At 44.3% G+C, this 22,157-nt stretch overlaps 1 protein-coding gene across 5 annotated transcripts in view; it reads left to right on the forward strand.

The window, feature by feature from the left end:
* The window catches only part of kalrna (kalirin RhoGEF kinase a), a 285,635-nt gene that overhangs the window by 113,596 nt on the left and 149,882 nt on the right, over positions 1-22,157 (forward strand). For all 5 annotated transcript variants that reach the window (XM_036958909.2, XM_036958910.2, XM_036958911.2 and 2 more), the window contains exons 4-9: positions 4,482-4,674; positions 6,085-6,597; positions 12,974-13,096; positions 17,758-17,949; positions 18,724-18,855; positions 20,713-20,943. In XM_036958909.2, coding sequence (XP_036814804.2) covers positions 4,482-4,674; positions 6,085-6,597; positions 12,974-13,096; positions 17,758-17,949; positions 18,724-18,855; positions 20,713-20,943 — 1,384 coding nt within the window. The remainder of the gene's footprint in view (positions 1-4,481; positions 4,675-6,084; positions 6,598-12,973; positions 13,097-17,757; positions 17,950-18,723; positions 18,856-20,712; positions 20,944-22,157) is intronic.

Here is a 22,157-nt window from a genome sequence, read left to right on the forward strand (position 1 = left end):
GTCGTTGAAGACCAACTGGTTGATCGCAAACTGATGAAGACCAACTGGTTGATCGCAATCTATTGGTCTATTTCAGCAGGACAATAACCTAAAACCAAATGTTAAATATCCACTGGAGTTGCTTACCAAGAAGACATGGAATGTTCCTGAGGGGCCTAGTTACAGTTTTGACTTAAATTGGCCTAAAAATCTATGAAAGGACTTGAAAATGACTGTCTGGCAATGATCAACATCCAACTTGACAGAGCTGGAAGGAATGGCGGATTGGCCACTGTGGTTGAAAATCCAGCACTTGCAGAAATAGGTAAGTGAGCGAAAATAGCTGTAAGTAGCAGTAGGAGTATTGTTGTCTGTTAATTTATTGCAATCAGGGTAGGGTAGGGTTGGGGGGGGGGGGGTATATACACAGTATATATACACAGTTGAGGTTGGAATATTTACATACACCACTCCACAAACTTCTTGTTAACAAACTATAGTTTTGGCAAGTCAGTTAGGACATCTACAGTGCCTTGCGAAAGTATTCGGCCCCCTTGAACTTTGCGACCTTTTGCCACATTTCAGGCTTCAAACATAAAGATATAAAACTGTATTTTTTTGTGAAGAATCAACAACAACTGGGACACAATCATGAAGTGGAACGACATTTATTGGATATTTCAAACTTTTTTAACAAATCAAAAACTGAAAAATTGGGCGTGCAAAATTATTCAGCCCCTTTACTTTCAGTGCAGCAAACTCTCTCCAGAAGTTCAGTGAGGATCTCTGAATGATCCAATGTTGACCTAAATGACTAATGATGATAAATACAATCCACCTGTGTGTAATCAAGTCTCCGTATAAATGCACCTGCACTGTGATAGTCTCAGAGGTCCGTCAAAAGCGCAGAGAGCATCATGAAGAACAAGGAACACACCAGGCAGGTCCAAGATACTGTTGTGAAGAAGTTTAAAGCCGGATTTGGATACAAAAAGATTTCCCAAGCTTTAAACATCCCAAGGAGCACTGTGCAAGCGATAATATTGAAATGGAAGGAGTATCAGACCACTGCAAATCTACCAAGACCTGGCCGTCCCTCTAAACTTTCAGCTCATACAAGGAGAAGACTGATCAGAGATGCAGCCAAGAGGCCCATGATCACTCTGGATGAACTGCAGAGATCTACAGCTGAGGTGGGAGACTCTGTCCATAGGACAACAATCAGTCGTATATTGCACAAATCTGGCCTTTATGGAAGAGTGGCAAGAAGAAAGCCATTTCTTAAAGATATCCATAAAATGTGTTGTTTAAAGTTTGCCACAAGCCACCTGGGAGACACACCAAACATGTGGAAGAAGGTGCTCTGGTCAGATGAAACCAAAATTGAACTTTTTGGCAACAATGCAAAACGTTATGTTTGGCGTAAAAGCAACACAGCTGAACACACCATCCCCACTGTCAAACATGGTGGTGGCAGCATCATGGTTTGGGCCTGCTTTTCTTCAGCAGGGACAGGGAAGATGGTTAAAATTGATGGGAAGATGGATGGAGCCAAATACAGGACCATTCTGGAAGAATGATGGAGTCTGCAAAAGACCTGAGACTGGGACGGAGATTTGTCTTCCAACAAGACAATGATCCAAAACATAAAGCAAAATCTACAATGGAATGGTTCAAAAATAAACATATCCAGGTGTTAGAATGGCCAAGTCAAAGTCCAGACCTGAATCCAATCGAGAATCTGTGGAAAGAACTGAAAACTGCTGTTCACAAATGCTCTCCATCCAACCTCACTGAGCTCGAGCTGTTTTGCAAGGAGGAATGGGAAAAAAATTCAGTCTCTCGATGTGCAAAACTGATAGAGACATACCCCAAGCGACTTACAGCTGTAATCGCAGAAAAAGGTGGCGCTACAAAGTATTAACTTAAGGGGGCTGAATAATTTTGCACGCCCAATTTTTCAGTTTTTGATTTGTTAAAAAAGTTTGAAATATCCAATAAATGTCGTTCCACTTCATGATTGTGTCCCACTTGTTGTTGATTCTTCACAAAAAAATACAGTTTTCTATCTTTATGTTTGAAGCCTGAAATGTGGCAAAAGGTCGCAAAGTTCAAGGGGGCCGAATACTTTCGCAAGGCACTGTACTTTGTGCCTGACACAAGTATTTTTTCCAACAATTGTTTACAGACAGATTATTTCACTCATAATTCACTGTATCACAAGTCCAGTGGGTCAGAAGTTTACATACACTAAGTTGACTGTGCCTTTAAACAGCTTGGAAAATTTCAGAAAAAGTCATGGCTTTAGAAGCTTCTGATAGGCCAATTTACATCATTTGAGTCAATTGGAGGTGTACCTGTGGATGTATTTCAAGGCCTACCTTCAAACTCAGTGCCTCTTTGCTTGACATCATGGGAAAATCAAAAGAAATCAGCCAAGACCTCAGTAGGAAAATGTACTTTCCCACAACTTCCAAGGAACCAAATGTGCTAGCTGGTGATTCAGTTGCCCTGCTCGCTGGGTAGTCGAAGTGTTCCCATTTTGGACCATTTTATGTGTCTGAAGGTACAAACTCCGCCTACCCGGTGGGCCCGGGGAGCAAATCAAATGCATCTACAGTATACTACTGCTGGCCAGTCAGATAGCTCAGATCACCTATGCCTGCAGCGTCCACGATCCCACAGCGAAGTTGATACTGTGACATTTCAAAACTTTTAAAACCACGACTAGAGAGAGACTTAAATGAATACAGCAAAGAGCTGCTGTTGTTATGAGTAAGTTCATGTTTAAGTTTTTATTCAGCACTGTCAACACTTCATTCAACACTTTAATAAGCCATAAAACGTGATTCTCCCTATCAACTCCGACTACAAAGTGTATCGATTGGCTTGCATTGTTAAAATTGAGGAATTATTGACATTTTCTGGACAAAAAAACATGAATTTGTGCATTAGGCAGAAGTAAAGAAGTGCGACTCCAGTTTCACCATCAGCTGGAAGACAGTGTCTCGTCTCAGCGGAGGGAAGGAGACCCGAGGGATGGTGAGAGGCAGCCTCCACTGCTCTCTCTCTCCCTCTCTCCCTCCCTCCTTTTGCTGAGAGACTGACCATCAGATGCAGGCACCATCAGTCCAGTAAAATATGCAATTTATGCTCAAGTAATACAACAAGTGACCAGTGTGATCATACACCTCAAGTTTTAAATATAATTTTTAAATGGTCTGAGAAGATCCAAATTGGCAGGGCAATTCAAGCATTGCCAATATGCATTAATAATTGTATTGGGCCTATAGCCTACTGCACAACCCTCATGGCTACATAACTGCTTTTAGTAGGTATTAATGTTGCATAGGCTTACATTTGTTAAGTCACGTTAAAATAAAATGTTGGCTCAGAAAAGGTTGGGGACCACTGGGGAAGGAGATGCTTCATGTAAAGAATGTGCATCCCAAATGGCACTCTATTCCCTATATAGTCCTATGGGCCCTGGTCAAATGTGGTGCACTAAATAGGAAATAAGGATCCATTTGGGATGTAGACATTTTCCCTTGTTTGTCCCCCAGTCTTCCAACACAAACGATGTGGAGAGGATCATATTAATTCCAGAAGTAGGGGAGGCTTGAGGAGGAGGGCATGTGGCGGGCCAAAGCAATTACAGGTTATTTTTATCTTCCAATCACAGTCAAGTGCTTTCAAAGCATCGGGACCTAAGAATAGACCATTAATATTATTTCAGCCTCATAACCTGTTAGAAAAGTGAGGCCTTTCGTTATGGGGGGGGGGGGGGGGGGGGGGGGGGGGGGGGGGGGGGGGGGGGGGGGGTTAAATTTAAACGAGAATCCCAACAAATAAGCCTACTACATCTAAAGAGTACATGCCCAGGAGGAGAGAATGAGATATGTGTGTGATAGTCTTATTTGTATGTTGATCCAGAATGAAAGAGCTTAACGTCGATGACAGGCTTGTCAGAGAGTTAGAATCGTGGGAGCTAATCATCACTCTGAAGGTAGGACGAGGGGGCTAGCTTAAAACAAGTCCAAATGAATAGCGCTTGTCATTTAGCCATAGCAGTTAAATTAGTTCCGGTGGTGTAATGGCTTTAGCATCACCGTGGTTGGCTCAGAGTCCAGGGGGAGTCAAGGGACCAATTCAGATCTAACTTGGCTGAAGGACATTAAGTAGGGCGTGTTGGAGGATAGTGTGGAGAGCCCCCCCCCTAGCCCGACCCAGGCTCCCTTGGAGTTGGTGTGATGTGTAGGGCATGCTGCGTACTAACGGTTGGTTCTCTCTCCCACCCCCACTCTCGCTCTCCCTCACCTCTCTTTCTTTCATTCTCTCTCGCTTCACTCTCTCTCTCGCTTCACTCTCTCTCTCTCTCGCTTCACTCTCTCTCTCTCTCTCTCTCTCTCTCTCTCTCTCTCTCTCTCTCTCTCTCTCTCTCTCTCTCTCTTACTTCACTCTCTCTCTCTCTCTCGCTTCGCTCTTTCATCTCTATCTCCCAGTGAGGATGTGTGCAAGCGGGGCTTCACAGTGATCATTGATATGCGTGGTTCCAAGTGGGACCTGATCAAGCCTCTACTGAAGACCCTGCAGGAAGCCTTCTCTGCTGAGATCTGCGTGGCGCTCATCATCAAACCGGACAACTTCTGGCAGAAGCAGAAAACCAACTTTGGCAGTGCCAAGTTCACTTTTGAGGTAAGGGAGAGCTCAGAATGGGAAACGCAGCCTTGTTTTAGTTGGCATGTCTGGTTGCCCATTGTTAAAATATGTTATATTTCTCTCGTACAGGCATTTTCTCTAGTCAGCATGCCTGTTTTGATGGTGATTATGTATTTCATCCGGAGTTGAATAGCAAACGTTTTATTGTGATGTTATCACAGGTTTATAAGCACTACTTGACAACAGTTGTTAATTTTGGTCTGTCTCTAAAATGGACAGGAAGCTCAGAGTCGTATTTTCAAAGGAACTGGTGAGAAAAGATTGCAAAGAATGATTATTCCCCCCCCCCCCCCCCCCCCCACGATTTTCCCCATATTCTCTGCATGTAATGCTGTACAGAAGTCAGCCATTAGTACTGCGCTAGGTAGTGTGAGGTTAAGCTTACACCCCTTGGTCCTCCCCTTTCTCATTCCTACCATCCACAGTGAACTGTAGTGCTAATGAGAAACAGAATTTCTGCATTCCAAATGGCACCCTTGGCCCGTATGCCTCTGGTCAAAAGGAGAGCTCTATATAGGGAATAGGGTGCCATTTGGGACGCATCCAATGAAGCCTGTATATGTTTTGGCTGGGGTAACATCATGCAAACCTCTTGATTGTGTGCTGTTGAGCGGTTCGAGAGCTTCAAGTTCCTCAGTGTCCACATCACTAAGGAATTAACAGGGTCACACACGCCAACACAGTCGCAAAGAATTTTCAGTAGGCTGAAAAGATTTGGCATTGTCCCTCAGATCCTCCAAAAGTTCTACAGCTGCACCATTGAGAGCATCTTGACTAGCTGCATCACCGCTTGGTATGGCAACTGCTTGGTATCTGACCACAAGGCACTACAGAGAGTACAGAGCAGTGCATCGCTGGGGCCGAGCTTCCTGACATCCAGGACCTCTATACCAGGTGGTGTCAGAGGAAGGCCCTAAACATTGTCAAAGACTCCAGCCACCCAAGTCATAGACTGTTCTCTCTGCTATCACACGGCAAGCGGTACTGGTGCACCAAGCATGGAACCAAATGGACCCTGAACAGCTTCTAACCCCAAGCCATAAGACTGTTAAATAGTTAGCCAAATAGCAACCCAGACTATCTGCATTGACTCCCCTTTGCACTAACTCTTTTGACTCACCACATATGCTGTTGCTACTGTTTATTATCACTTTACCCCTACCTATATGTACATATCTACCTCAATGACCTCGTACCCCTGCACATCGACTCGGTACTGGTACCCATTGTGTATTCATTCCTTGTGTTATCTTTCTGTTATTTTTCTATTTTTCTCTCTGCATTGTTGGGAAGGGCCCCCTTCAAGTAAGCATTTCACTGTTCGTCTACACCTGTTGTTTACGAAGCAGGTGACAAATAACACTTGATTTGGATTTGACTTAACAGACTAGCATGGTGTCAGTGGAGGGCCTGACTAAGTTGGTGGACCCGTCCCAGCTGACAGACGACTTTGAGGGCTCTTTGGAGTACAACCACGAGGAGTGGATGGATCTGCGCGTGGCCCTGGAGGAGTTCATGGGCTCAGCCGTGCACCTCCTCTCCCGCCTGGAGGACCTCCAGGAGCTGCTGGCCAAGAAGGAGTTCCCGGTGGACGTGGAGGGCTCCCGGCGGCTCATCGACGAGCACACGCAGCTCAAGAAGAAGGTGATGAAGGCTCCCGTGGAGGAGCTGGACAGGGAGGGCCAGAGGCTGCTTCAGTGTATCCGATCTAGCGACGGGTTTTCTGGGAGGAACTGCATCTCGGGTAGTGCTGACTTCCAGAGCGTGGTGCCTAAGATCGCCAGCCTGCTGGACAAGCTGCACTCCACCAGACAGCACCTGCACCAGATGTGGCACGTCCGCAAGCTCAAGCTGGACCAGTGTTTCCAGCTCCGCCTCTTTGAGCAGGACGCAGAGAAGGTGAGTGACCAAGCTCAGAGATCTAGAAACATTCACAATAAAACCATTTCTGCTGAGTTGATCTCTGAATTAAAAATCTTTATGTCCATTGAAATATTTTATGGACTTTTGTCTTTAACTCGTGGTTACAAACGTGCAAATTGAAGTAAAATTACAAACAAAACATAGATCAGACAACGTGATATAGATGATACCAATGATCTCTCTCTACGGAATAACAAAAATGAACCCACAGTACATTAAATACACTGGTGATTTGACGTTCATAATATAATATGCAGGGCGTTTAGCTAGTAAGACCATTCTAATTGCCAAACGTGTGTCTTGTGTACAGTAAAGCAGACAAACGTCGACATGGAATTTATATTTAAAGGTTGCAAACTGATTGAGAGGTTTTTCGCATATAAATATCCCTGATCCTTGGATGCAAATATTTATCCTAGAGACACATTGTGAAAGTCCTCAGTATGACAGCAATGAACAAAGTTCTGGCTAGATGTTATTTAAGGTTGCATCCCAAATGGCCCTCAATCCCCGACTGTATATAGTGCAAAACTTAAGACCGGAGCCCTCTGGGCCCTGGTCAAAAGTGTACAGATCGGGTGACATTTGGGACACAGACTTTCTCTGTTTATATGCAGGGACTGAATACATAAACGCTGGCATTTTGTTTATTTATTTGAAACACATATTAAATGGGATATAATAACAGCCTGTGTTTTTAGAAGGATATGTGCTTTTACAAGATTCTGAAAAAACAGAACAGTTCAGTACCTCATTCCCGAGATGCTATTTTAGGGAATAAACAGGAATTTTGCCCACTTTTCCAATTTGTGAGGTATTTTTAAGTGTGTATTAAAAACTATTTATTCTCCTCTGCACACACATCTCCCTTGACAATGGCAGTAATGTTGTCCAGATGAGCCCAAAGGTATATATAATAATTTCATAATCATTTTTTAGGTCTTTTTTTTTTTAAAGGAAAACCTCATATTGCCTAAATACCCCAAAACTCATTAGGAATAACACAACAACAACAACATGACCTCATGTTAGGACCTATATAACTCTGGCAAGGTCAGAGACACAGGTGAGCCTGCGAGAAAAGGTGGTTGGGTTTAGATGACAATGATGATCACACATTCAAAACAATGTTTTACATTGCCAAGTCATCTGCCGTTTCCCAATGCAACCGGGACAAATTAACTCAAACAAATAAACTACAGTCAAATGGCCACACAGCTAGTGTATACAGACAGAAAGGAAGAAAAACGGCATTCTCCTAACCATGCAATATTCCCTCCAAGCCTTCAAGCCCGCACTCCCCCCAACATACCCTACAATAATGAAGTAGTAGGCCAATGCCTGCTGGATTCTAGACAAAGGCCTTCATCTGGATAAGTGCAGTCAGTCCCTTTTCTAATGACAGTGGAGCCCCATGGTGCCTCCTGATGATTAGGCCAGGCCCAGATAAAGATTAATTTCCCTGGGGACAATGCCAATTAAGGCCTGGCACACATACTCTGTCTGTCCCTCCATGTGTCCTCTCCAATTGGTCTGTGATTGCCTGCTAACACTGCACTAACAATGTGTTACGCAACTCACAGTCGTAACAGGATAGCTACAGCAGTTCACCTACTGGTCATATTGTAAGCTCAGATTCCATAAGACTATTTTTAATTTGGATCCGACCGAGCACTTGGACAGTCATAGTAGCGTTTATGGTTGCACACCTGCACTCCAGCCATTTGAACAGTGACTGTAAACAGTGAGCGTATTATAACAGGGCACCTTTGAAGCTCAAGCATTAATAAGGGTATTTTTTGAACAATGAAATTAAATTGTCAGTGTGCAACCCAAGTAAAGGCACTACATATCTGTGTGGATCAAGATCAAAGGGACAATAACAGACAGAGAGGAGGATGGAGGGGAGGATAGGCCCATGTTTATTTTGGTCCTCCATAATGACCTTGTGCGCTCTCTTTGGTTTGCACCCCAAATGGCACCCTATTCCCTACATAGGGGACTTATTTTAACCAGGACAGAGACATAGACCGTTTAGGCAACATGAAAGAGGAGGATGCCATTGGCGTTTCTCTACAAGTAGGGTGAGTGCGGCCTCCCGGGTGGCGCAGTGGTTAAGGGCGCTGTACTATCACAGGCTCTGTCGTAACCGGCCGTGACCGGGAGGTCCATGGGGCGACGCACAATTGGCCTAGCGTCGTCCGGGTTAGGGAGGGCTTGGTCGGTAGGGATGTCCTTGTCTCATCGCGCACCAGCGACTCCTGTAGCGGGCCGGGCGCAGTACGCGCTAGCCAAGGTTGCAAGGTGCACGGTGTTTCCTCCGGCACATTGGTGCGGCTGGCTTCCGGCTGGCTTCCAACAATTGGATACCACGAAATTGGGGAGAAAAAGGGGTAAAAAAAAAAAGTAGGGTGAGTGAAGATGTTTTTTCTACTTGCAAGTGTAACAGTATAGACTTTACGTCCGTCCCCTCGCCCCGACCTGGGCGCGAACCAGGGACGCTCTGCACACGTCAACAGTCACCCTCGAATCATCATTACCCATCGCTCCACAAAAGCCGCAGCCCTTCCAGAGCAAGGGGAACCACTACTTCGAGGTCTCAGAGCAAGTGACGTCACCGATTGAAACGCCACTAGCGCGCACCACCGCTAACTAGCTAGAAATTTCACATCGGCTACACAAGCGCGCACATGGGCATACACACAGATATCAGTACCATGGAGAGCCACATCATATTTAGATTACATTTATTGGACTACATAGTTGTTGGTATCTTTTAGTTGTCACTGCATAGATGATGTTGAAATAGTGGATGCAGCTTTCTTTGTGACTTGCACTAACTATCCGTGTTTCTAAATCAATAGTTGTTTAGCGATCCAAAAATGGAAACATTAACTTGCTTGACCATGCTGTAGGTCATTTAACTGTTTGTTACATGCAATATGTTTTGTGGACTTCACCGGATAGATGTTGCTCTCTGGCTTTGTGATGAAACAACGGTGTGGTTGAATTTATTATGCCGCTGTGTCTTCTTATTGTTTCGGCCTTAGGTGTCAAAGCATATGATTGAATTAACAGGTTATAGAGCAAACAGCGCAATTATCACAACACATAGGTTGTAATATTGGCTTTTTCCCCCCCTGGCATGGCTTCCCCTGTGATGTTACCCATTCACCGCTACTGGTGATAAGACCAATAGTGATTCTAGTGCCTTTTGGGACCCAGTCAAAATGAACAATTACTGCTCCTCTCGCCTGGCCTCCACGCCGCCGTCTTCCTCTCCCATCATGCTCTGGTAATGATCAACGCCATATGATGGGAAAAAATCTCACGTTTTTTTTTTTAGTCAGGAGAGTTGTAGATTAAAATCAATGTTGTTCTCCATAGAGAGAAAAAAAAGACCTCTTTTGATGCAATCAATATATTTCTTTCAAGGGATATGTCATTTTTACAGAGTACATTTTAGGTTTATGATAAGGAAGAAGTTGTTGTTCATTTTGGATAATGATACGCAGATGTAGGATCACTCTTTTGAACACTCTTTCGTTGTCGAGAATTTTCCTGCACTTGCAGGAAAAGCAAACTTGTAGTGCAAACGGTTCCTTATCGTCAAGTGAACATGATAGGGAGTCATTTATCAGCAACTGCACTGAGCCAGAATTGTCCCCCCTAAAAAAAAAAGCAAACAGTCATTGAGCTAATTATTCTTTAGCTAGCTTCTCTCCGTTTAATTTGCAAATGATTAGATTAAGCTGTCAAGATGTCATTTAATAAGCATGACAAGTTAGGGAATTTATAAGTATCGTTTCAATCATATGGTCTTTTGACAATAAAGTTGATTAAATCAAACCCTACTTTGAGGGTAAGAAATATGATTCAAAACCAAAATATATGGAGGACCATTTTTTCCTTGCCACTTTTCTGCTTTTCCCATTCTATTTCCTAAAGTTATTGCTTATTGAAAGAAAAGCCATTGTAACTTTTTACTGCAATTGATCATGGTTTAGTAGGATAATAATTACCATAGCACTATTCATAAAAAAAACCCGTCTAAATCGGAGCAAATTGTCTATAGCAACACCTGCTCCGTAATCTGTTATATCAGTACAAACACATCAGACAACTCATGCCTTTTATAAGGACTTACATTGGAAGGCAGCGCTGAGAGGTCACACTTGCGCCAATGTTTAATTAACAGCTCAATCAAACCTTATTAAATAGATGTATTCTAATGTCGCAGGCTCTTCAGAGCGGGGGTGTAAAGCTGCTGTAAAGCTGCTGGCCTAGAGGCTGTCCTAATGTGACCCTATAATCATGCTTGTCACGCCACCGTTATTTAATTTTTGATCATATAGTTGAGTGTACTGTGTAGGATCTTAATAAAGAGCGATGGCAAGCCTCCCAATGATCATTAGGGTATAATTAACACCAGAGAGAGGACTACAGTATCATGTAAAGCACTGAATGTTTATCTGCCGTGTCCTAGGATGGTCTAGTGGTCTAAGCTGCTGCCTCTGGATCACATACAGTGCCTTGCAAAAGTATTCGGCCCCCTTGAACTTTGCGACCTTTTGCCACATTTCAGGCTTCCCCTTTACTTTCAGTGCAGCAAACTCTCTCCAGAAGTTCAGTGAGGATCTCTGAATGATCCAATGTTGACCTAAATGACTAATGATGATAAATACAATCCACCTGTGTGTAATCAAGTCTCCGTATAAATGCACCTGCACTGTGATAGTCTCAGAGGTCCGTTAAAAGCGCAGAGAGCATCATGAAGAACAAGGAACACACCAGGCAGGTCCGAGATACTGTTGTGAAGAAGTTTAAAGCCGGATTTGGATACAAAAAGATTTCCCAAGCTTTAAACATCCCAAGGAGCACTGTGCAAGCGATAATATTGAAATGGAAGGAGTATCAGACCACTGCAAATCTACCAAGACCTGGCCGTCCCTCTAAACTTTCAGCTCATACAAGGAGAAGACTGATCAGAGATGCAGCCAAGAGGCCCATGATCACTCTGGATGAACTGCAGAGATCTACAGCTGAGGTGGGAGACTCTGTCCATAGGACAACAATCAGTCGTATATTGCACAAATCTGGCCTTTATGGAAGAGTGGCAAGAAGAAAGACATTTCTTATAGATATCCATAAAAAGTGTTGGTTAAAGTTTGCCACAAGCCACCTGGGAGACACACCAAACATGTGGAAGAAGGTGCTCTGGTCAGATGAAACCAAAATTGAACTTTTTGGCAACAATGCAAAACGTTATGTTTGGCATAAAAGCAACACAGCTGAACACACCATCCCCACTGTCAAACATGGTGGTGGCAGCATCATGGTTTGGGCCTGCTTTTCTTCAGCAGGGACAGGGAAGATGGTTAAAATTGATGGGAAGATGGATGGAGCCAAATACAGGACCATTCTGGAAGAAAACCTGATGGAGTCTGCAAAAGACCTGAGACTGGGACGGAGATTTGTCTTCCAACAAGACAATGATCCAAAACATAAAGCAAAATCTACAATGGAATGGTTCAAAAATAAACATATCCAGGTGTTAGAATGGCCAAGACAAAGTCCAGACCTGAATCCAATCGAGAATCTGTGGAAAGAACTGAAAACTGCTGTTCACAAATGCTCTCCATCCAACCTCACTGAGCTCGAGCTGTTTTGCAAGGAGGAATGGGAAAAAATGTCAGTCTCTCAATGTGCAAAACTGATAGAGACATACCCCAAGCGACTTACAGCTGTAATCGCAGCAAAAGGTGGCGCTACAAAATATTAACTTAAGGGGGCTGAATAATTTTGCACGCCCAATTTTTCAGTTTTTGATTTGTTAAAAAAGTTTGAAATATCCAATAAATGTCGTTCCACTTCATGATTGTGTCCCACTTGTTGTTGATTCTTCACAAAAAAATACAGTTTTATATCTTTATGTTTGAAGCCTGAAATGTGGCAAAAGGTCGCAAAGTTCAAGGGGGCCGAATACTTTCGCAAGGCACTGTATACTGCTGAAGCATGGGTTCAAATCCATGCTGTGTCTTTCCTCTCTCTTGATCCTGTCCAATACACCTGAAAATGAAATAATGTCTGTCTGCTGTGCTGTAATGAGTTACAACAGCTAAACCATCAATGGGAATGTTCAATGATCATTATGATGATTGATTGATTAAATATAATATACCTTATATATGCTATTTATATGCGTGCAAGCCGTGCATTCATTTCTGAATGGCTGTGCCCAGCGGGAATCGAACCCAGAAGCACCATGCCCTAACAACTGAGCCACACAGGACCAGTAACCCAACCAGCAACCTTAACTAACCTTATGTATCTTTGTTTGTTCCCATCGTAGATGTTTGACTGGATCAGTCACAATAAGGAAGTGTTCCTGCAGAGCCACACAGAGATCGGAGTCAGCTACCAACACGCCGTGGACCTCCAGACGCAGCACAATCACTTTGCCATGAATTCTATGGTATGTGAGGACTATGTAGTGTGTGAGGACTATATGGGATGTGGGAACTAAATGGGGTGTGGCGCCTAGGTGGGGTGAGAGGACTATGTGGTGTGAGAGGACTATGTGGTGTGAGAGGACACAGTGTATGGGGATGGGGGAATCGAATAATATGGATGACATCAATACTCTGAGTCATGGCTCAGTGATTTCACTTTGTATGAGCGGAGTAAAAGCGGAATTATTGAAAGACAGACTGGTCGATGTCCGAGGAGCGAGTCAAAAAGCCTTTCAATTACTGTATTAGTATTTCAAATAGGGTTGTGAAAGAAACATGCTCGTACAGCTATCAATGATGTAGCGCAGGCCACTGGCGATGGAGCGCTGGCGAAGTCCATTTTGCACATGGACACACATGTTCAGATTAGTATTGCTCTACTGAAATCGCAGGCTACTTCCTCAATGTTGATTTGATTTCCTCTGCTTCTACTCACCAGTTACACTGCCATTAAAATTACTGTTAGGATGTTTCCCAAATGGCACCCCCGTTACCTACATGGCCCTGGTCATAAGTAGTGAATAGGGTGCCTTTTGAGATACACCTTAGAAGAGGGAATGGCCTCTACTGCAGTTTTGCTCTGACAGAATGAAGACATGTTTGGTGCTATTTGGTTCAGAAATCAAGCCACATACAGTGCTGAGAAAAAGTATTTGCTCCCCTTCTAATTTTCTCTACTTTTCCATATTTTTGATACTGAATGTTATCAGATCTTCAACCAAAACCTAATATTAGATAAAGGTGAACAAATAACATAACAATTACATACTTATTTCATTTATTTCATAAACAAAGTTACAGTATGCAACATCCAATGCCCCTGTGTGAAAAAGTCATTGCACCCTTGCACTCAATAACTGGTTCTGCCACCTTTAGCTGCAAAGACTCCAACCAAACGTTTCCTGATCAGATCTCTCACGTTGCTGTGGAGGAATTTTGGCCCATTCTTTCATGCAGAAATACTTTAACTCAACGACATTTGTGTGTTTTCAAGCATGAACTGCTCATTCCAAGTCCTGGTACAACGTCTCAGTTGGGATTAGGTCTGGACTTTGACTAGGCCATTCCAAAACTTCAAATGTGTTGCTTTTTAGTCATGCAGGTCCAGGTCCTGAGGCAGAAAAGCATCACCAAAAGCATCACACTACCACCACCATGCTTGATCGTTGGTATAAGGTTCTTACTGTAGAATGCGGTGTTTGGTTTCCACCAGGCATAATGGGAGCCATGTCAATGACTTTATTTTTCACACAAGGGAACTGGGTGTTGCATAACTTTGTTAATTAAATTAATGAAGTAAGTATCAATTTGTTGGTTATTTGTAAACACGCGTTTCCTTTATCTAATATTAGGTTTTGGTTGAAGTTCTGATAATATTCAGTATAAAAAATATGCAAAAATAGAGACAACCAGAAAGGGGGCAAATCATTTTTCGCGGCACTGTATGTACCAAACACACCACATGCATGGAAAGTCCTAGCATTTAGGGGGCTAGATCATCTTTAATATTGTTGATAGATTGTGCCTTCCATCAGTGTTATTGTCTGCATCATTTCCAATCCCTCATATATATATAAATATATTTCCCCCTAACCCTAACACCCCTACCACCTAATTGGAGTAAAGTAATGGACAACGCTTCTACTTCCAGCTTATACATACATTATACAGACACAGTATATTTTTCAACTTATATATTTTTGTTTTTTAGTCCCATTCTAGCCTTCTATTGCCATTGTAGGCAAGCTTGGCTCTCACTGACGAACCACTCTCTCTCACTCTCTCTCTCTCGTTCTCTCTGTCTCGCTCACTCCCTCCACACTCTCTCTCTTGCTCCGCCTCTCTCTCTCTGTTTCTCTGTTTCTCTGTTTCTCTGTTTCTCTGTTTCTCTCTCTCTCTCTCTCTCTCTCTCTCTCTCTCGCTCTCTCTCTCTCTCGCTCTCTCTCTCTCTCTCTCTCTCTCTCTCTTTCTCTCTCTCTCTCTCACTCCTAAATCATGCTGTTATTATGTTTTGACGTGTCTTGGCTCAGCGTGTCCAGCATGTAGCTACCATGTCTGAACGTAGTTCACTAAAGCCCTGCTTTAAACCAGCGAGCTGTTTGTTTTTCATGCCTTCATTACCAGTTCTAATCAGGTTTAGCGGTAAATAAAGCCCACGGTGGGTGCATCATGTGAAGCTGATAAATGGTTGGGCCTAAAGCGGCCAGAGATGATTAAACTCCCATAGTGGAGGGATGGGTGGGTGGGTTTTTGTGGACTACAGAGCCAGATGGCAGCACAGAGGATGTAAATGTCTGTCTACCTGTTTGTGTGCGTGTGTCAAAGACATCAGGGGTGGCCTGCCAGAGACTGAGCAATTCAGTCAAAGCTGCAGAAATCTGTCACGCTTGCTGTCGTTAAGCTCTACACCATAATGTCATGCCGGACTGACTCACAGGTCATACAGTATCTCTGTAGCATTGATTGTTTGGCTAATAAGCGATACTACGTTGCTAAGTATAGCTAGACACGCCACGCCACAGAGACCTAGATTTCTTCATTTGTTTGTCCACTTCGATTCAGTCATCTCTATGTATGAATAAATCAAATCCAAGTTAATTTGTCACGTGCGCCGAATACAACAGCATTACAGTGAAATGCTTACTGACAGGCTCTAACCAACAGTGCAAAAAAGGTATTAGGTGAACAATAGGTAAGTAAAGAAATAAAACAACAGTAAAAAGCCAGGCTATATACAGCGAGGCTATAAAAGTTGTGAGGCTTCGTACAGACACCGGTTAGTCAGGCTGATTTGAGGTAGTATGTACATGTAGATATGGTTCAAGTGACTATGCATACATGATGAACAGAGAGTAGCAGTTGCGTAAAAGAGGTGTTGGTGGGTGGCGGGACACAATGCAGATAGCGAGGTTAGCCAATGTGCGGTAGCACTGGTTGGTCGGCCCAATTGAGGTAGTATGTACATGAATGTATAGTTAAAGTGACTTTGCTTATATGATAAAGAGAGAGTAACAGCAGCGTAAAAAAGAGGGGTTGGGAGGGGGCACACAATGCAAATAGTCCGGGGAGCCATTTGATTACCTGTTCAGGAGTCTTATGGCTTAGGGGTAAAAACTGTTGAGAAGCCTTTTTGTCCTATACTTGGCACTCCGGTACCCCTTGCCATGCGGTAGAAGAGAGAACAGTCTATGACTGGGGTGGCTGGGGTCTTTGACAATTTTTAGGGCCTTCCTCTGACACCGCCTGGTGTAGAGGTCCTGGATGGCAGGCAGCTTAGCCCCAGTGATGTACTGGGCCGTACACACTACCCTCTGTAGTGCCTTGCAGTCAGAGGCCGAGCAATTGCCGTAGAACCTTTGTTATTCTGGCACCACCCGGCCAGGTCTCTGTCCTCCTCCCTATAGGCTGTCTCGTCGTTGTCGGTGATCAGGGCTACCACTGTTGTGCCGTCTGCAAACTTAATGATGGTGTTGGAGTCATGCCTGGCCATGCAGTCGTGGATGAACAGGGAGTAGAGGACGGGACTGAGTATGCACCCTTGGGGAACTCCAGTGTTGAGGATCAGCGTGGCAGATGTGTTGCTACCTACCCTCACCACCTTGGGGCGGCCCATCAGGAAGTCCAGGATCCAGTTGCAGAGGGAGGTGTTTAGTCCCAGGATCCTTAGCTTAGTGATAAGCTTTGAGGGTACTATGGTGTTGAACGCTGAGCTGTACTCAATGAATAGCATTCTCACATAAGTGTTGCTTTTGTCCAGGTGGGAAAGGTCAGCGTGGAGTGCAATAGAGATTGCATCATCTGTGGATCTGTTTGGGCAGTATGTAAATTGGAGTGGGTCTAGGGTTTCTGGGATAATGGTCTTTATGTGAGCCCTCAAAGCACTTCATGGCTACGGACGTGAGTGCTACTCATTTAGGCAGGTTGCCTTTGTGTTCTTGGGGACTATGGTGGTCTGCTTGAAACATGTTGGTATTACAGACTGAATCAGGGACATGTTGAAAATGTCAGTGAAGACACCTGCCAGTTGGTCAGCACATGTCCTGGTAATCCATCTGGCCCTGCAGCCTTGTGTATGTTGACCTGTTTAAAGATCTTACTCACGTCAGTTACTGAGAGCGTGATCACACAGTCGTCCGGAACAGCGGATGCTCTCATGCATGCCTCAGTGTTGCTTGCCTCGAAGCGAGCATAGAAGTGGTTTAGCTCGTCTGGTATGCTCGTGTCACTGGGCAGCTCGCAGCTGTGCTTCCCTTTGCAGTCTGTAATAGTCATGTCCCTGCCACATAAGACGAGCGTCGGAGCCGGTGTTCAATCTTAGCCCTGTATTGATGCTTTGCCTGTTTGATGGTTGGTCGCAGGGCTATAAGGAGCAAATAGATCCTGAATTCAATTAAAAACAATATCCTGAATTTAATTCAATATATCCTGAATTAAATGAAATTGATCCTGAATTAAATGATATTGACCCCTCAAACTCAACTCTGGCAATGAATTATCAGGTAGAATGGAAAACCAGCTCCGGACCTCATCGGGTACAAGTTGAATAACCCTGATATAGACCCTGGATCTTTTCCCATAATATATGATGTCTTCTCTATGTGTGTCCCTCCCTCCCTCGGTGCAGAATGCCTATGTGAACATCAACCGGATCATGTCGGTGGCGTCGCGGCTGTCGGAGGCGGGCCACTACGCCTCGCAGCAGATCAAACAGATCTCGGCCCAGCTGGACCAGGAGTGGAAGAGCTTCGCCGCCGCCCTGGATGAACGCAGCACCATCCTGGCCATGTCGGCCGTCTTCCACCAGAAGTCGGAACAGGTTGGCAGTAGACAGTAGGCCTATGGGCTGCAACCCTCATACTGTTGTCACTCAGTCACATAGCCCTGAATGCTACCTAACTTGAAGTCTGAGCACGTAACGCAGACATTTGTGTAAAACATGTACTGACATCAAAGGGGTATTTGCATGACAATTCAAGCGTTGCATCAACGCTTTGACCATCCTTCCAGCCCACAGGCCATCTGAGAGAGATTGTAGTGTCAGTGTTGTCCTGTATTTCTCTGGCTGTTGCCTGTTGCTGTGTCGAGGTCGTTAAGATAGACCTGCGTTGCCTTGGCAGCAGCTGCTATGATGCAGATTGTTTGGGGCTACAGGTGTGCCTGTCGGCTGTAGACTTTGCTGCTTTACAGAGAGCCAGACAGGCAGGCGGGGTCCAGGGTTTCCTCAGCCTCTAGTAAAGAGGGTCTGCCTGCCTGTCTGCTTCCCTCCCTCCCTGCTTCCCTACCTCCCTTCCTCCCTCCATGCTTCCGTATCTCCCTTCCTCCCTCCATGCTTCCGTATCTCCCTTCCTCCCTCCATGCTTCCCTACCTCCCTTCCTCCCTCCATGCTTCCCAACCTCCCTTCCTCCCTCCATGCTTCCCTACCTCCCCTCCTCCCTCCATGCTTCCCTACCTCCCTTCCTCCCTCCATGCTTCCCTTCCTCCCTTCCTGCCGGCCTCTGTCTATGAAATGTATCCCCGGGCCTCTGTTGATTGATCTGTCTGTCTCTGTTCTGTTGTGTGAATGTGTCTTTTTGGGCTGTGTTCATACAGTTCCTGGCTGGGGTGGAGGCCTGGTGTAAGATGTGTAGTGAGGGGGGACTGCCCTCGGATATGCAGGACCTGGAGCTGGCCATCCACCACCACCAGACCCTCTACGAACAAGTGACCCAGGCCTACACCGAGGTGAGACACCCTCAAAACACAAACCAGGGTTGGGGCGAATTCCATTTCAATCCCGGTCAATTCAGGAAGGACACTAAGATTTCAATTATTTTCAATGCTTTTCAATTGGGAATTGGAGAATATGGATTTGGAATTTGGTTTACTGTCTGAATTGATATGGTATTGTCCCCAATCCTGACACTCACCCAGTTAGAGCACTAACTAAACTCAGGTTTATAGTGGCATTCTGTGCTAGTTTAAGATCCCACCACATAGCTTTTAAGGGGAATGACCACAATTGTAATCCCCCTTTTTACATGATATATATACGATGGTTTTTAAAAGACTGTCATAAGTTATCTTAACATTATCATAAGCAATCTAAGCATGGATGTACTCTGCACATAACGTTGAAATGTTGCCCTTAAATGAAGAAGTCTTTACATCAGATCGTACCAGACACAAAACTCTTTCATGTAAACGTTTCCCTGTACTACAGTTTTATACCAAACATGACCTTTACCCGCCACATTGAATCCATCTGCATTGCACCCTGTGTGACACGTGGCCTGTTATGCATTACGTGGACCACTGTCCTTCCATGTCAGATTTACTCCCCACAGAAGATCCTGTATGATGATAGGTTTGTGGTTGTGTAGCATTTCACTAGATGACTCTGCACTCCACTTACTTTTTTCCTCCTTGGTTGTTTTATTTTAGTGTCATCTCTGAATAGGTTGCTATAAACGTCTCTGTGGTTTGAACCAAAAAAAGAAAGGCTTTGCTGTTCTCTTCCATATTGTGCCATAGATGAAGAAGAAAAAAACTCATTTAGCGATTTAGCTTTGACTTAATTTAGGAGCTAGAACAGAACAGAGGTGATTAGCAAGGAACTGACTTTCAAATCCCTTATTTTCCTCAAACTTTTCTTTCCACATAATGAAACTAAGATTTGACTGACATGACAAGCTTCAAGATTAATTGTGACACTGTATCTAATGCAGACATAGAGTTTCTAAATCTCTGGGACATTCTCAAAATTCCCAGGTTTTCCCCAAAAAAATCCTGAAATCGGGAGGAAATCCAGGAATCCTCCAAATGTGATTTGTGGAGAACCTGGGAATTTTGGGAAAGTTGCAACCCTGTAGTCAAAAAATTAGTCGTGTTTCAATGCATGTGAGGTGTAAAATGGGAATGTGTTTTTTGCGTATCCCATCTCCCCCTGAGACAGTGGTGTTACTGCCAGGATCAGATATTATTGACAGTGACCCTGGAGCAATTAGGGTAAAGTGCTTTGCTCAAGGGCAGATTGACAGATTTTTTCACCTTGTCAGTTTGGGGATTTGAACTAGCAACCTTTGTTTTGTTTTTGTAAACCTTTATTTAACTAGGCAAGTCAGTTAAGAACAAATTCTTATTTACAATGACAGCCTACTGGGGAACAGTGGGTTAACTGCCTTGTTCAGGGGCAGAACAACAGATTTTTACCTTGTCAGCTCAGGGATTTGATCCAGCAAACTTTTGGTTACTGGCACAATGCTCTAACCACTAGGCTACCTGCTGCCTCTATTAGAAGGATTAGCCTAGCTCTAGCCTACCAGTTAGAGCATTGGGCCAGTAACCCGGCAGGGTAGCCTAGTGGTTAGCATAATAGGTTGCAAGGTTGCAAGTTCAAATCCCCGAGCTGACAAGGTGCAAATCTGTCGTTCTGCCCCTGAACAGGCAGTTGTTCCAAGGCTAGGCCGTTGTTCCTGGGCTGTTGTTTCTAAGCTGTCGTTGAAAATAAGAATTTCTTCTTAACGGACTTGCCTAGTTAAATAAAGGTAAAAAAAATACATAATAATAATAAATAAATATCACATCCCTCTCTGTCAAAAGGTCAGTCAGGATGGCAAGGCACTGCTGGATGTCCTCCAGAGACCATTGAGCCCGGGGAACTCGGAGTCTCTGACGGCCACAGCCAACTACTCCAAGGCGGTCCACTGTATCCTGGACGTGGTCCACGAGGTCCTGCACCATCAGAGACGCCTGGAGAGCATCTGGCAGCACCGCAAGGTCCGCCTGCACCAGAGGCTACAGCTCTGTGTGTTCCAACAGGACGTCCAACAGGTAACTAGCATCGTGTTTATATACACGTGCACACGCCAGAGTATTTGAGCGGTTGGAAATTCCACTCATCGATCTCGGATTGGTCTTTGCACACCGTTCTGGCTCTGCAAAAAAAATGGCTCAGTGCTCACGGGGAGGGGGGGGGGGGGGGGGAATGGCTCTCCATTTCTTTATTTCCCATTTCTTTTTTTCATTTAACAAATACTTTTGTGACTATGTACCATTTGGTTTTGAAGTAGAATGTCGTAACATTTCAGCATCATGTCGTAGGCTATTAAACAAGGGCTTACCTACAGTAGGTGATAGGCTGTGGCCACTGTGTTAAAAAATAAATAGCTTATTCTCTAATCTATTCATCATCAGATACTTCAGTTGTAACTGGCTCTGTTGCGCCTCACATTTGACAGTTGCTAGACAACTTTAGCACCGTTACAAACGCAGCTCCACGCCGCTCACATCCCCTGGCAAACCCACACAGGCCATCCGTCCAACAGGAAACAGTAAGATGGCCAGTGTTCGGCCTCCTACTGTACATCACTAACTGAATTGTAAATAGCAAATTGAACATGACGACACAGTGTAAAAGAAATGCTGCATCTTGATTCATATGTTGGTGCACCGCCTCTTCAGTCACTTGTCAAGGCTGTGGGAGTTGTAAGGACTTAGATGCAGCCTATAGAAATGCTTTATGGCACACTCGTTTATTAACAGTATGAGGTTAGTAGGTCACGGTGTCAATCTGCTCTGTAGAACATGAGTCATTTATTGTTTTGGTTGAGCCCATTTTAGAGAACACAGTTCCTTGCCCTGATGCTGCAGCAAAATATGAATTTACATCTCATAACTCATATGGCTCTGTGTTGACTCCAGGTTTGAAAAAGGAGTCCATATTTCAAACGAGCAGCGTGAAGAAAGAGGAGTTTTTCAACAATTAAGGGGAATGACTTTTCATGAGCAGAATTGTTACTCTAATATTTCTCATCTGGAACGTGCTCAGGAGGACAGTTAGTATCCCTTGCGTTGGCCAAGGGATGAGCTGCAGTCTGGGAGTGTGTCCCAAATGGCACCCTATTCCCTATTTAGTGCACTTTTTTTGACCAGGGCCTATACAGAATGGCGCTGGCATGTACAGTATAGCGGCCGTTTTACGGGCTCCTGACCAATTCTGCTATTTTGTGTGTTTTTTTGCACTAATCGTAACTTTTTTTTGTACA

This window comes from Oncorhynchus mykiss, chromosome 22, assembly GCF_057628025.1.
Source record: "Oncorhynchus mykiss isolate SJ-2025 chromosome 22, ASM5762802v1, whole genome shotgun sequence".
Lineage (NCBI taxonomy): Eukaryota > Metazoa > Chordata > Actinopteri > Salmoniformes > Salmonidae > Oncorhynchus > Oncorhynchus mykiss.